This window comes from Tiliqua scincoides, chromosome 1, assembly GCF_035046505.1.
Source record: "Tiliqua scincoides isolate rTilSci1 chromosome 1, rTilSci1.hap2, whole genome shotgun sequence".
In the NCBI taxonomy this organism is placed as follows: domain Eukaryota; kingdom Metazoa; phylum Chordata; class Lepidosauria; order Squamata; family Scincidae; genus Tiliqua; species Tiliqua scincoides.
In genome coordinates, this window is record NC_089821.1 from 242,469,631 (window position 1) to 242,485,937 (window position 16,307).

A 16,307-nucleotide genomic window follows, 5' to 3' on the forward strand; every position below is an offset into this window, starting at 1 on the left:
AGCACTTAAAATATAACCCACAGAAAGCCAAATGACATTATATTTTTCAAAAATTATCATTGAACTGGTGTCTATCTGATCCAATATTGGAAAAGTGCTTTTTGCATGCATAAGAGGGTTATAGTTAAAACTTTCAGAAATATGGAGGATTGTTTTGCCAGATTCCTGGTCCAAGCTTCACTTAGAGAACCTATGTCCACTTTAAGCTTAATTAGCTCCCCTTCATTCCCCAACAACGGCCCTAGTTCTGCACCGCAGCACTGCTGGATCTCATCACCAGGGTAGCTCTCCTGTTACACAACCTACTTCCTCCTTCCTCCCCTCTCCTGCCAGCAGCTTCTCCAGCCACCACAGCAACACCTTCATCCTCAGCAGGTCTTGAGTGTGGCAGCCACAAACCAGTCTCCAGCAGTTCCCATTCTAGCAATGCTCAGAAGTCCATTCGCCTGCCCCTCCATTAGTCAGTTAGGGCACAATCCTAACCAGGTCTACTCAGAAGTAAGTCCTATTTCGTTCAATGGGGCTTACTTTCAGGAAAGTATGGTTAGGATTGCAGCCTTAGTCCATGAATAAGTCGGCAGGTCCAGTAATCCATCAGTCAGTCTATTAGTTCCTCAGTCTGTTAATCCATCAGTTTAGTTCTCTCCTTCCTTCAAACTCCTTCTACTACCCACACCCTTTTCCTTCTTGCAGGTACTGCTTTTAACCCTGTGGGTTCTAAGTAGCTGCAGCTGTGCAGCACACTAACTTAAATCTAAGGCTCTGGAGGCCCTGGTCTTAACCCCATGCTTGCCTGCCAGAGCAAAGGGCTATGGTTGACACCACACCCTATCTCCTTTTGTATTTCCATTACAAGGATAAAGAGGGTTCAAGACACAGAAGAAGAGACTTCAGCTCTCAAAGTAATTTTGGAAGCCCTTACAGTGACCTTATTTGTAAGCTATGATTCATTTAAGGCTGTTTTTGCCTGGTATATTAGGTCAGGTGCAGAACAGTTCACTTAAAGAACTACAAATCCACATTATGGACTTCACATTAAGGACATCAGCTACAGACTTCACAACATATCAAACAAAAGTGAAACAGTTTGCCAGTTTTGCTAACATTTTTGAAATGTTAGATTCATAGATGTTTTCACAAAATCTGCTAAATTCATAAGGCAATCCATTTCTGTCTCTTTAGCGCTCAGTCAGTTGTGGCAGAAAAGAAAGATTCATTTCACAATCCAAATGATTACTGAAACCACGAGCTCAAGGATAAACATGTAATGTAATCTAGGATTAAACCTGGGCACTAACACTAGAGGCCTAATTTTTTCAGTGGTGCTTGAGGAACTGAGGCACATCTACCAATATGCACAAAAAAGCGCCTACCCAAATAAGCCCAGAGAACAGCAACAGAAGAATAATGCCTGCAGGGATGTTAAAAGAGATAATTTACTGAGCAAGCAAGAAAATGCTAAATATTTCTAGAGGCTATTATTAATACTGGGATAAAGGAAATGGGTATGAGACACAATGGAAGTATGAGTATAATTATGAAATATTACTTAATAGAGCAACTTATGCACATTCATTCAGAAGTAAGCTCCACTGTGTTTGAGGAGGCTTATTCCCAGGAATGTGCATAGAACTGTAGCCTTAATTAATTTCATTTGAGAATCCCTTTGAAGCCAAAATGTAGGATGAAAAATACTACATCAAGCCCAGAGATGTTGTTATAAGAAAACTACAGGGGGATGGGAAGGAAGAAGACTGATTTATTATTATTGCTCTCTATAAAGTAGTAATGTGTGAGGATCACATCCTATCCAACTTTCCAGTTCTGGTCTAGACGTGCAAATGGGGTTTGCACTGCATCCTGTGGTGAGAGGGTAGTTATGGAGGTCTCCACAAGGTAAGGGAAAATTTTGCTCTCTTGCCTAGGCACTGCTTTGGGGCTGGAAAGTTGGATAGGACTGGATCATGAGTCAATAAAAAGGAAGATCAAGTCTGCAAAAAGCTTAATATCTGAAGAAGATAGTTACATATTCTTAATCTAAACAATGCAACTGTACTTCACAACTGTAGTTTTTCTACCGCTTTTTTGTGTATGCATATCATACTTCTGAATAAGTACAATAAAAAAGTAACATCTTATACCGTGTTATTATCATTGTTATTAACGTGTCATACAAGTTTTGCTCTGAGCAGAATTGGACTTGGGCCATATCAAGTTTTCCAAGAAAAGCAGAACCCCCAGCTTTAACATAAATCATAGAAGTTGTGACAGCAGGTTGAAGTGCTTAAGAAAGGCAACCATTATTACATTAGCTTGTTCTTTTGGATCACTGATCCTCACTGATGTTTCAGGATCTGCCAACAGGCCACATGAATCTTGTACCAGGATTCCAGTCAAAGTACTAGAACCACTAGAGAAAACAAGGGGCTGACAGCCCAATCCTAAAGGCAAGGTGCAGTAGAGCCAAAGCAGCTACTGCTGCATCCTGCAGCACCATGGCAGCTGCCAGAGGTCAACTCAGCACAGGGTGTTGTGGGTATGGCTTATGGGTTTGTGACACCCAGCACAGGGTGTTGTGGGTTTGTGACTCCCAACACTGGCACTGCAGGTCAGCGCCCTAAGAGATACTAAGGGGAGGGGACTGAGAGCAGTGCCCCAACTCTATTGATGAAGACCCAACTCTACTGATGAAACTCCTTAAGAAAAGGGTGGGAGTAAGCAAGTAAACTTTCTTCTATGTTACTATTTCAATAGCTTGCATGGCATGCAAGCTCTGACCTTTAAAAGTTATACACATGCTAATTATTATGTGGTATAAATAGTTTTTAAACAAAGACTGATGCGTGTTCTTTTAGTCACATGAGATAACAGTATAATTCCCCAAGTACTGACTTCTTTCTTTTTCAGCAGCATAATTAATACAAGCTGCAGATCTACTTTGTTAGTATTGGTTTTAATAACTTTCAAGCAAATGTCTGTACATAAATCATCTTGCACTGAAGTGGAAAAACGTTCAATAATATTAAAATGTATAGCAGCATTTTATTGCAAGAGTATAATCTTAAAGATTTGGAAGGTATACATGTGTCATCCAGTTCAATCTCAGCCATGAGGCCAGATATTCTATTTTCAGACCATGACTAACAGATGCTGTTCAATCTTTTCCTCAAAAAGTCCAGGGAAAAAAATTGGACCGCTAAAAAGGAGATAATTGCCATCTGAAAGTAGCTTTTGTGAAACTATAGACAAAGCAAGGCCCAGAGATAAATAATACATTGAAAAGATAGCCAACAAGAAAAAAACACTACATTTTTTCTGCAGAGATTTTATTTCTGGTTATGTTAACATACAACGGCTAAACTATATGTTGGGGGCATCTGTGTGTTTGTTAGACATGTGCTTGCTTCATTTGCCTATAAGAGAGTGGTGGTATACTTTTGATACCAAAGAAGCATATGGGGAAATTTACCCAACTTACCTTACAGAACTCAAGTGCTTTGAACAGTTTTCCTCTGCCCAGCTCACTTTTGGTATTATAAATGGGTTGGGGCAGGGCATAGGAGAGGGGGTGTAAAGGGAATAATTTGTACCTGGACCCGGGTCAAAAAGGGGGCCCAGGAGCCAAAGGAGAGGGCCCAGAAATTTCCTGGGATTTTACGTTTTCCTATCTACTCAGACTTGTTGCCCACACAGCATGATGGGGACACTACCACGAGCGTGCGGCTTCAGCACGCCATATATGCTGGCAAGCCATATATGCTGGGCCAAGGAATGCATACATGACACTCCTGAACACAGTGTCAAATCTGGGAGGAAACTGGCATGCTACAGTAGCTCCTTGGCTTGTGGATCTGCTTGCCATGCAGAAGTGTATAGGAGCTCTGGGACACAGCTGTGGGGTTACAGTTGCTGCAGAAGCCAGTTTTGGTATGCACAGGACACTTTCTATTCTAGTGTAAGCCTAAATATGATGATGCTCATTTTCTGCATGGTTTTCTATTTTTAAAAGATTTTAGGGAGACTTAGAAGTGTGTTTGGTTTTCCATATTACTGCTGATGCCACAGGGGTGAGTAGACCTGGGCTCCAAAGACTTTTCCAGCTGTCTCCACCCTCCCTTCCACCCTGTTTTGCCCCTCCCTTCCCCCATTCTGCTCACCCATCACCACCCTCCCTTACTCTGTTTCAACCCTCCCCCTTTGCAAAGGGGCCCCAAATAAACTTTGTACCCCCTGATCAATTTCCTCTCAGAGGCCCTAGGTTGGGGGGAGGGAAACTGCTTAAAATCAGTGGAATACAGCAAGGTACTCCAGGTAGGGAGACAGGTTTCATTCCCCATCCTTGCACACTCCTTTTGGTATAAGAAGTTAACTCTCAATTCTCCGCCTTCCCTTTATAGGAGAAAGAGGCAAGAGCATGTTTAATAAATGCACCATTTCCCCAATCCCTAACTCAGCCCTCAGTTAGTAGCTGACACTGACACAAAATGAACAGTGTCATTTCGACATGTTGCTCTGTAACTACAAATATATTTCTTTAATGCAACTATTTTTAACAGACATGAACCTGATTCCCCCTAAACTGAAGCACAGAGCAGCTTTCTTTAGCATAATCAATAAATCACCAAATATATAAACAAAAAATTACTTTAAAATATAACAGTTCAATGCTGTTTTCTATCTAAGCACTCAAAATTTCTCCGAAATTTCTCCAAACAGCCTTTTAAAGCTCTGAGGTTTAACTTGCAGGTTGCAGTAAAGAAACCAAATCTTTCATTTTTATTGACTTGTGCAATTGTAGTTATTAACTATTTTGTGACATTTTATTTACAGGAAAAGAAAGGTGGGCATTTGAGCTCTCTTTCAAACTGTGACATCCCCATCACTACCCTTCACAAGGAAAAAGAGGGGGGAAAAGAAAAGAAAAAAGGAATGGTCAGGAAAAGAATTAAAGCTATCTCTGGGCCCAAACTTCAGAGACCTTGATGGCTATACTTTGGGCAGATCTATTCAAGGCTGATCTTGAGGTCAGTCTGTGTATGTACTCTTCCAATCATATTTTCAAGTTCCATCTTACTGTCTTGGTTTATAGCCCTAAAGCTGGTATATTACCTGCTTGACTCATAGGACTATTCCTAACCCATCTGACAGCATAAAAGTAGCAAGGTAAAGATATTAATAAACTAAAGTGCTAAGCCAGCACTTCCAGAATGTGCCTTAAAGAGTTCCAACTGGCATGGGTTTTGGAAGCGTGGGTGCTGTGAAACACAGCAGTTTTGATTTGAAATCCTGCCTTTCTGGGCAAATTTAAGTTGCTAGTGAGCTCATCTGGCGGAAGAACTTATACCAACATCATCCAAACAAAAAAAGGCCTCTCCCTTTTACTTCTGGCAAGCTCCTTATGAAATATAAAAAGCGAGAGATTCCATTTAAATCCAGCATTAAAAAACCCTATAATACAGAAGCCTCAAAGTATACAGTAGTATCTCCTTTTGAGAGGACACATCTTGCTATTTCATCTGCATTTTCTCCAATGTGCAGAGATTCTGGCAACTTTTACTAAACAAGGAGTGCCAGTTTAAATGAATGTTTATAGATCAGGTTCACATTTAAAAAAATCTGACAATGACATCCAAAAACAATAATTCAAAATTTGGAAATTGTATAAGAAAGCATTTAGGCAGTCACTGAATTCCTTTTTTGTGGAATTTTCTCCTCTAATAAAGCAGCAAAATTTTGAGCATGGAAACAAAGTCACAAAATTTGACTGACTGAAACACCAACTTCAAAGTAAGATCAATTGAACAAAGTGGGATTTATTCTGAGGAAACATGAATAGGGCAGGGGTGTACGTTCCAATCCTAAGACACTCACTAGGAAGAAAACCCCATTTAAGTCAGTGGGATTTAAGTTCCCAGTTAAAACGGAGAGGCATGGACTGCACATAACACAACTAATCAAAGTAGAAATTGGAGTCAAACTTTTCAAAAGAGGTTGCAACTTTATTTACAAGACTGCTTATTTATGTTGTGCATATAAATCCATTCTCTAAAAGGAATAAGAACATTTGGCTTTCATTTGGTTGCACATTTTGTGAAAAACATTAACAGCTGGGGTTTGTATTGAGAAGATGTCTGGGTAATTAGTCCAGTTTTGTGGACTGGACTGCTGGGGAGGAGGAACCCATCCATCTCTACTTCGGCCTCATTGCTTTGTGCACGCACGTTTCTTTGAAGTATTTATATTTTCTCTCAATATGAAAATATAATTATAGAAGTATACTCTTCACAGTCTAATTTTGTTCCATTCTTCCTAAAATGTGCATGTGACTCACAGAAATGTTAAAAACACTATTCAGGGTTTTTTGTTTTTTTTTAAGTAGTATGCTGTTGAACAACATATCATAACAAATCTCCCTCTACTTTTGTGCTCATATCTTTCAGGGCAATTTGTACATTAGCTAAGGAATGTCAAAAAACTACAGGAAGATGTATTTCAAATAAATGTTAAGAGTTTTAATCCAAGAAAACTGTAGGAATCTTGGATTTTTATTTCACAATCATCTTAAATACTTTGCACTGACAATTAGAGAACATTTCTAAACCTAAATTTAGCTAATTAATATACGCTGTATGGCAAATTACAGTTTGTTTAAAGAAATACCAGATAGAGAATTCCAATTTTGTTCATCATATTTTGTATCCCACTGTTCTTCCAAGGAGTTCAGAAAGGCATACATTTTATGCTTCCAATAGTGAAGTAGGCAACAGAACTGGACCCTAGAGGGGGCTGGGATCACTGGCAGTGATGCACACTGAATCCTAACCCCCTTTGCAGGCCTGATCTTCTGGCACAGGTCCAAGTTGACCCATCGCAGCTGCTGGGTTTTACCCTGGGGCACGGGGACAAAGGTCCACTTATCCCAAGGAGACCTCCAGTAGCCAAAAATCCCCTGTGGGATACAGCGGTAGCTGTGCCAGCATCACTGCAAGAGGATTTAGTGGGATTGGTCTGTATAGTTTTAAAATAATGTTCATAATTTGCTTTTTCTAAAGTCTTTTGGGAAAATTGGCTTGAAGAGTGGAATATAAAACTACAACCAATCAGTCAATCAATTCTGAATATGGTATATATATTTTTTCACTTTATTTTTTACTTCACATAATAAGCATTTCTCTATTCAGTTTAGTTTATGCCATAATGTCATCTAATACAATTTCAGCTAAATTAAAATTAAATACATTATTAGACATCTCCTTGTCACCAAGCAACCTTTGCAAGTAAATTGTTGAATAAAGAAAATCACAGATATATGACTTTTTGTAGGCCTTGGATCTAGACTCCTGCTTCTGATTCAGCTCCTCCTATCTGCTAGATTTATTCCTATTTTTATTGGCTGCTTTCCCTGATGACTACCTGACCTTGTCTCCCTACCTCATTTTTGCTGGTTTTCCACATCAGTTCTTGCTTCCTGACTCAGCACTAAATTCCCACAACAGACTCAGCTTGGCTCCTAGACCTGTTGACAGTTTACATACATCAGACCCTAACAAGATCCTGATCTCTTGGATCATGTTCTTAGTATATTTAGGTTTAAATTTAATTTAGCTCCTCAGCATAAGTATGAGACAAAAATGTGATGCAGTTGCAAACAGCATTTGGGACTGCATGAATAACACCACTGTACTCAACGCAAAGGGTATAATAATGCTGCTTTATATGCCACTGGTTACATCTCAGTCAGCATACTGCTCCCAGTTTAGATCAATGCATACTAAACGAGATACAAATAAGTTAGTTTCAAGCAGAGGTGTACAATAAAGAGGAATAAGGACTTGGAACATGAGGCATAACTGAACAAGGGGAAAAGATTAAGGCCTTTTTTCACCTGTGGGGATTAGGGACAAACTAGATGTGATGATGAGAGATTTGCAATTTGATATCCTATTTTTTTTTCTTAAAACTCCAAATGCAGTGGCTGGGTCTCCCAGTACAGACTGGACTCACACCAATGGAGATGTTAATCGCCCCCTCCCTGCCATTTTCCTAAATTTAACCCCTTCCTTCTCAAGCTGCTATTTGTCCATGGAACAAAATTGTAGATGCAAAGACTCTCCTGATTTCAATGGCATACAGTGCTTTTTCACTCTTGTTTTGCTGCTTTGAAATAATTATTAAGCATACCTGATTAGAAAGAAGTCTGAAGCTATTTCTTTCACTTATATCGAATAGAGAAAGGGGAAAAGCATATATTTCATATGGAGTCAAAGAAATTACAAAAAGTTATTCTTAAAGAAATCCTCCCTCTAATTTCTGCTGCAAAAAAACTGACACATAGTTCTCCTCTGACATGATACTCTTATGAACCCAATAGCAATGAGTTGTTGTAGTACTGATACTTCCCAAACATGGTACTCATTGTTGTATTGTGTTGTGTTGATGGTACAATTGTGTTATTTACTGCTATATTAATATGAGAAACCAAGACCCTGTGGGAGCAGCTCACATTGTGACTCCCTGATTTCAGCAACAACCCTTGAGACACAAGGTTAACATAGTGTGGGATGAAGCTGCACAGCTGACTTCTCCCGCATGACCCTGGACTTCTCATGTTACCTAGTAGTATGGAAAGAAATGGTAATCTGGCAGCTCTCAAACTGAGGGAGTACTGTAAGAAGCAAGACTTTAAAAGCATGAGATCTGGAAAACACCACATTAAAGGTCAATTTTGTTTCTAGAATGACTTGTGCTGTGTGTCCAATGTTTTGCTCAATGCACTAGCTAAGCACCTATCTACTGTGAATGATCCAGTAGATCTGATATATTCGGCAGAAGATGAATCATTTTAAACTGGTTTATATGCACAGAGGTTTAAGATCTTGCACCCCTTGCCCACTTATACAAAATCTGGCAGGTATGTTGTCCACTGATATTCATTTAATTGTATCCTTCATCAGAGATACAAAGGACATCAGAGCCAAATATGCTTCTCTTAGTCCTAACTGACTGACTTGTATCTCCCTGGAACAAATTATATAATGTTCTTTAAATGCTGGAACTAGCCACCTCTAGAAATGCTGAATGAATCAATACAACTATGAATTTAGAGGGGGAATTACACACACACACACACACACTTATGCATATACGTATATGTATATCTGTGTAAAAATAATTCTCCCTATATATAAATAAGTGTGTGTGTGTGTGTGTGTGTGTGTGTGTGTGTGTGTCCGTCCATCTCTTGAGGATGAACTTTCTAGGACACTACTTTCTAGGGGAGCTGTGTAAGTCAAACTATGTATCCTGCATTCTTAAGGTTACAAACCCACATATTTCCCCAAGGACTGGCAAGCAAGCTTTGCATACACAAAGTTGAGTCATAATACTAAACATCTGGGAATGGCATACATTATATGTTCAAGCATAATTAGGCACTCAAGGCATTAGCACTGTGACATTTCTCAACCCAAGAAATGTTTCTCCATTAGAAGAGGTGACATAACAATTTTGTTCCCTGAAAAAAATAGCTTTGGGGTTCTAGCCTTCCTCCAGAAGGCCTGCAAAGTGTCAGACCAGCAAGGCATGAGTTAGCAAGACTTACCTGTCTCTTTCTTCTCCTCTGTGGCAAAAGTTACAATTCATCAACTCACAATACAACCTCAGAAGCATCTCATCTTCATGCCATCATCACAATCACTGGTGGCCCAACCCCACATTCCCTTTCTTCTTCTTCCCACCAGCCTCATTGCCAGGAAATGTGCACCCCAAGCAAACCATTAGCTCAACTGCACTGTTAGTTGACCTTCTTCCCCTCTCAACTACATCTCAGATGTTTGGGAATAGAAATTTCTGGTGCTTTGGCAGATGTATTAGAGGCAGGAGTCAACAGACCCCTCAGTTGATTTCTCCCTGCAAGGTCCCCATAAGTGGCATATGACAAACATTTACAATCTTCACACTTCCTTGCCCACTTCCTTAAATTGAACACTGAAAAATACAACACTGTCCACATTCAGCATCCGTTCCCAGAATCCCCGCAAATGCTGAAAATCAGACAAGTCAAATCACTTAAAAAACACGTCCATTTAAATTGCTAGTTAAAAACCACTTTTCTTACCATGGTAGAGCAGCAGAGCAGCAGGCAGGCAGTCTCAAGTGATTAGAATTGCTATTTCCAGGTTGCACCAAGGCAAGCAAGCTCCTCCCTTGGCCCTGGTGTGCTGAAGAATGCAACGCGGAAGTGATTAAATGCTTCTTGCATTCTGGGATTACCAAGGGTCAAGGAAATGGGTCGCAACCTCAGTACAACCCAGAAACAGTCTTGGACAATAGTTCTAATTGCCCAAGACTGCCCACCTACTGCTCTACCATGGTAAGAAAACTGGTTTTTTAAACTGCAGTTTAAAGGGGCATGGGTTTTTTTTAGCTGATCTACAGGGCCCGTCTCATTCGTGTTGGCGATCTGCAACTGAGTCAAATCCACGGATGGACAAACCCCAGATCAGAAGAGCTGACCTGTATCTAAGGGTTTATGGAAAGCAGTCATGTACACCACCTATATTTTGCTTCTGTCTCAGGGGACAGTCAAATTTGAAATATATTACCTTGAAGTAAGTTTTACTGACATCAGTGTGATGTATTTGGATATAAAATCAATATAGTAAGAATTAAACAAATTCCTTCCATGCCAACAATCTATTTCAAAAGCAAGAGAAGTCAAAGAAAGGAGGAACAAACATTACTGAAGCAGTTCTTCTTCTTTGAGCTCTTCTGATCTATGTTCTCCTGTCGCCAAAGCCAGCTCATCTTTCAGCTCCAGGATTTCCTTCTTCAGTCGTGCAATCATCTGCAAAAATGAAACAGGTTTCATGGCTTCTGATAGGTAGACCATGATCTGAAATTTGTTTAGGGTTTCTCTCTTGTCTTGTACAGCTGTTTCTTAATTTGTCAAACCAGTAATCCTACTTGATATTTATACAGTGCTTTCCTAATGTGCAAAACACTTAACAGTGATTTTCAGCCACTGTGCCACAGCACACTGGAGTGTTGTGAATGGTTTGCAGGTGTGCCATGGGCATTTGGGGGACAGAGACCCTGTTAGGAACTTATCAGGGGTACAAAGTTTCTATTGGGCACCTTCCCTTCTCCATTAGTCATTCCTCCTGAGCCCGATCCACCCATCTCCTTTTGTTCCATGGTCCTCTTTTTGAGCCTCGGCCCAGGTACAATGTACACCCTGCACCCCACCCCAGGCTCTGTTGGGGGAAGGGTCATTTATTACTAGAGCCAATGGGGGATGTGAGCCCTCTACCAGCAATGCTGTGTGCCTTATCAATTGCCAAGAAACTGACTAGACAATTTTAGCACCTTGTCAGTGTGCCATGAGAAGCAAAAGGTTGAAAATTGCTGCTCTAAAACTTCATAAGATTAACAGAGCCCTTAATAGTGAGTGAACCATGTTATACAACCATGCGTATCAACAATCTGTTGGAAATCAACTGAATGCTGCAATCAACATGGACAAGGAAAATAACCATTTCAGCCTTCAGAATTACATTATTCAAAGATTAGATGGATTTGGGGTGCATACTTTGCAGTTAAGAGTTGCATATTGTAAATCAGAACCATTATGATTCTGTAATCAAAGCTGAAATGTGGAACTAATTTGCTAAGCAACTTCCATGTCTGCAGTGTCATGCCTACAAAGATTTATAGCTTTGAAATAATGGTGGACAGGCATCAATAACATGGTATTAACATAATAAAACTCTATATATGCAATCACTAAACTAGCTATATCCAGGTTTTCCAGCTGTACAGAGATTTAGGTAACATTCCCCAGTTGATGCCTGTCTCAAGGATTAGATATCTTTTCAACTTCAAATGCAAGCAAGTTGATTAAATTGCTGAAATAGTACATAGGTAGCAGTACATAATAGTACATTATACATGGGTATTGAGTCTAGCATTTCCTAATATGACACCTTGAGAGCTTTCAAAGGAAATAAGTTATTGGTTTGGTAACACAAAGAAAATTAGATATGAGTATACATTTGCATGTAATGAATGTACCTATGTAATGTATATGTGTGCTGCAATAACGGCAACATAATAATGCTCAACACAATATGACCGATCTTGTAATAAAAATGTAGGCGCACAGACCTCATCAAGCACAACTGTCGTGAGGTGAATTATATATTGTAAGCACAAACTTAAACTGTAGGAACATGTCAAAATGTTCAATTACATATATTTTAGTTCTGCTAAAAAGATCAAAGAAAACACTTTAGCACCATTTGGTTGGAACATTACCTCCAGATTATGAAAACAAGTCACTGTGCAAGGAAACCACTGTCTGTAGCAGATCCAATTTCTCTTCTGACATCATTATTTTTATCAGGGAGATGTATTGTTTTGTTAAATCAAATTTAATTTTTTCCTCTAACTGATCTGATGTTAACCCACATCAATTAATGAAACACAGACTGAAGTAATACAGAAACAGAGCATTGACCAATTTAGGCCTGTCAAGAAAAGATAACTTCCCATACATTTTAACCAAACAGACTTCTACCTTGTATTGCCAGTAGATAGGACAACATTTGCTTAAAATCAGATCTACTGTAATAGTGGACTTTCTCTTGACAGTGTTTCCCTTCCATAAATTTGCAAGGTATCTTTGAAACAGAATACATTATTTCTAGATGTAAATGTATCTGAATATCTCATATAGGGACACTGTAAAATAAATGAAAATATATAGCCAAGTTTTAAAACACTGTGACCATAAACTCTAAGAGAACAGTCCTATTCATTCCTCCTCCCCCCCCCCCACTGAAATAGTGACACCAAAAAGGCTACTGCTGCATCCTGCTGGGGAGGGCAGTTGCAAAGGTCTCCTCTTGGTAAGGGAGGGAATGAATGTTCCCTTACTTTGAGGAGCCCCCTCCTTGCAGGATGCAGCTTGCACTCCATTGGCACAGCTGGACTAGTGCTGCAGAAGGGCAGCCCAATCCTAAAGCTGGCAGCTCTGCCAGGTGCAGCGGCACCAAAATGGCTACCACTGCATCCAGTGGCACCACCAAGGCCACCAGAGATCTCCTCTGGGGGAAAGGACTTTTGCCCCCTTCCACCATGGAAAGCCCCCCTCACTCCCCCCGCTCCCTCTCCTTGCCTCCCCCCTCCCCGGAATGCCGCCTTCCTGTCTCCCCCCAAGCCCCTGCTTTCCTCTCCGCTGCTTAGCTTCCAATTTGGCTTCCAACAGCTTATTCATGAAGTATACCTACTTAGGGCATTTTCAGTATGCAAAAGGCTACCCATTTGATTGCAAACAATAATAAAAAAAACCTTACCAGTCTGGGGTCAATTTCTTCATTCAGAACTGCTTCATTCTTAATGAGGGCAACTCTCTGTGCAAATCTACAAGTCGATATAGTTTCCTAAAAGGACAAAATATTTTCTTAACATGCAGTCATATCAATTGTTTAGTGTTACAAACTAATGAACAAAAGGAGTTCATTTTTATTGTTTTCATTTGCCTTAATAAACTCTTACACTTTTTATAAGTACCTGCCCAGTTCTTTCTGATTGAGTAAAGTGCTATTTCTTCTTGGGTATAGCAGTATTGAGGGCAAATTTAGGGTTAGTCTGACCAGTTGGCTTCCCAGTCTGCTCTTATAGTCACTGGTTTCTGAGTAAGGCAAACCAGGGTTTGAGGCATATCCTAGGCAGGAGGTGGGATGCCACTCCCTTTCTAATGGCATCAAATATAGCTGACTGCGCTTAAAAGGGGACTCAGTGGTGTGTGGGAAGATCAGGTTCATGGGCTGTAGGTCTTGTTCTACCCCCTTATTTCTGCCCATTGGGCAGTGGCGGCTTCAACGGACTAGCACTAATCTTCACAAATCAATGCCAACATCAATACAAAAGAAATTGAAACCAAAACTTATTTCCAGTTCTTTATTAAAACTAAGTTAAGGACAGAACAAGACAAGATACCAAATGTGGCATGCTGTTGAAATCAGCAGCTTTATATTGGTGAAGTTTTAAAAATGTGTTGTGTGATACGTTTTTGACTGTCATTCTGAGCTCAGCAGAGGCCTCAGATGGATGTGTATGGCCTTTGCTGGGCTCAGAGGACCCTTTGGAGGCAAGGGGAATGGAGTTCCCCCTCACTTCCAGAGGGGGCACGCCATGGGGCGTGCATGGGAGGGCTTGTGGACCCGATCTGTGGATAAGTGAATCTGCGGATATGGGATCTGTGGATATGGGTGGCCTGTATATTGAAAATATTAACTGCTGGAAATCAACTTCAAAAAATACAAGAGATAACATACATCTATATTCCGTTTTTCTATTGAAAGTGTTGCAATCATTGTGGTCATGCAATTCCCTCCTAAGCTGTCTCGTAGCACTGAGGTCATCATAGAGTTCCTGTACGGGATATGAGACCTGTTTTTCTCCGACAAGGCAATGATTACCTACAATAAGAACGGAAACAGAAAATGTGTTTTAAACTCTTCATTACTTTGCTCTTACTCATTTACACAGGTCTTTCTAATGCTGTAATTGTTTAAGAAAAACAGATTCAGACCAAAGGCCCACTTAGTCCAGCATGCTGGATCAGGTGTGCTTAGTCCAGCATCCTGTTTACCATGTGGCTCACTAACCAATTCTGGGAATCCTACAAAGCAGGAAAAAAGGCATATTTCTCAACACCAGTGCTTCCTAAACTTTTTTAACAACAGGATCCACTTTTAAAAATGATGATCTATCATGAGTCACTAGACGAGAGAGGGAGAGAGAGAGAAATAATGATCTGTGCAATCACATGAATGCGATATGTGCATATGTATGCATATGATGTGCATATGTGTGCCTATGATGGCTAAACCTTCTAGCTAGAGCTTTGTAGTATGCAACACTCTCTCCCCTTCCCTTGATCAATGGTTTTGGTTCAAATTACCTCAAGTGAAAAGGTGTGGTGAGTATCATTCAGTTCCTTCTCAATGCTGTATGTCACAAAATGGATTCTATCTCCACAATAAGGATGATGAGCTAGACAGCCACCAAGGAACAGATACTACTGCTCTGCCCATGTCAGCCTCTTCCCTGACATCAATTTCCATCACATAATGCCAAAAACACTGCTGGTCAATCAGCAACTGATGGAATGTGTTCTTGTCCACAGATACTCCTCCTCCAAAATGTGAATTTGCTCCTTCAAGGGTCCTCCCATCCAGAATAGCCATATGAGCAAAGTCAAGCGGATCTCCAATCTTCAACATTTCTATCTTATCTAAATTGAGCTTCAATTTGTTTGCCTTCATCCACCCCATCACATCTTCCAGACACTACAGTGATGACGCAGCTGTTTTACAATGCTGTTTTATAATGAAAGATATGCAGTCATAAGGACTGATTTATTCACTGTGCATTTAGTTCCAAGAGCAACTATTTAGCTGCAGAAGAAAAAATAAACTTTTGCAGAGATTTCTCAGTTACAGCAAATCTAAATGTACTACTTTAAATTCCCATATGCCAAAGGGGAAAATGTGTGAGGCACACAGTTAGACAAAGCAGACTACATAGTTCTTCATTCTTTCGCCTATTTCTCACAGTGAATATCTGCCTCATGGGCTGACATGTACCAGGTTATTGTGGCTTATAAATGTTTTAAAGAAACTCTTGGAAAAGCAACTGTGTTCATGAGTAGGACTCCAAAACAAACAAAAGCCTGTCATTATTCTTAATGTTTATATATATTGGCAACCTTCAGTCTCGAAAGACTATGGTATCGCGCTCTGAAAGGTGGTTCTGGCACAGCGTCTAGTGTGGCTGAAAAGGCCAATCCGGGAGTGACAATCCCTTCCACACTGGGAGCAAGTGCAATCTGTCCCTGGTCTGTCTCCCTGGCTATGGGCCTTCCTTCTTTGCCTCTTGGCCAACAGTCTGTTGGCCAAGTGTCTCTTCAAACTGGGAAAGGCCATGTTGCACAGCCTGCCTCCAAGCGGGCCGCTCAGAGGCTAGGGTTTCCCACTTGTTGTGGTCCATTCCTAAGGCCTTCAGATCCCTCCTGCAGATGTCCTTGTATCACAGCTGTGGTCTACCTGTAGGGCGCTTTCCTTGCACGAGTTCTCCATAGAGGAGATCCTTTGGGATCCGGCCATCATCCATTCTCATAACATGACCGAGCCAACGCAGGCGTCTCTGTTTCAGCAGTACATACATGCTAGGGATTCCAGCACATTCCAGGACTGTGTTAGGAACTTTGTCCTGCCAGGTGTTGCCGAGGATGCGTCGGA

The 16,307-nt window shown here is 40.5% G+C and overlaps 1 protein-coding gene across 1 annotated transcript in view; it reads right to left on the reverse strand.

Moving 5' to 3' along the window:
* The window catches only part of KIF6 (kinesin family member 6), a 221,553-nt gene that overhangs the window by 140,106 nt on the left and 65,140 nt on the right, over positions 1 to 16,307 (reverse strand). The window contains exons 8-10 of the mRNA XM_066611624.1: positions 14,340 to 14,483; positions 13,356 to 13,442; positions 10,743 to 10,846 (exon numbers count right to left, since the gene is read on the reverse strand). Coding sequence (XP_066467721.1) covers positions 10,743 to 10,846; positions 13,356 to 13,442; positions 14,340 to 14,483 — 335 coding nt within the window. The remainder of the gene's footprint in view (positions 1 to 10,742; positions 10,847 to 13,355; positions 13,443 to 14,339; positions 14,484 to 16,307) is intronic.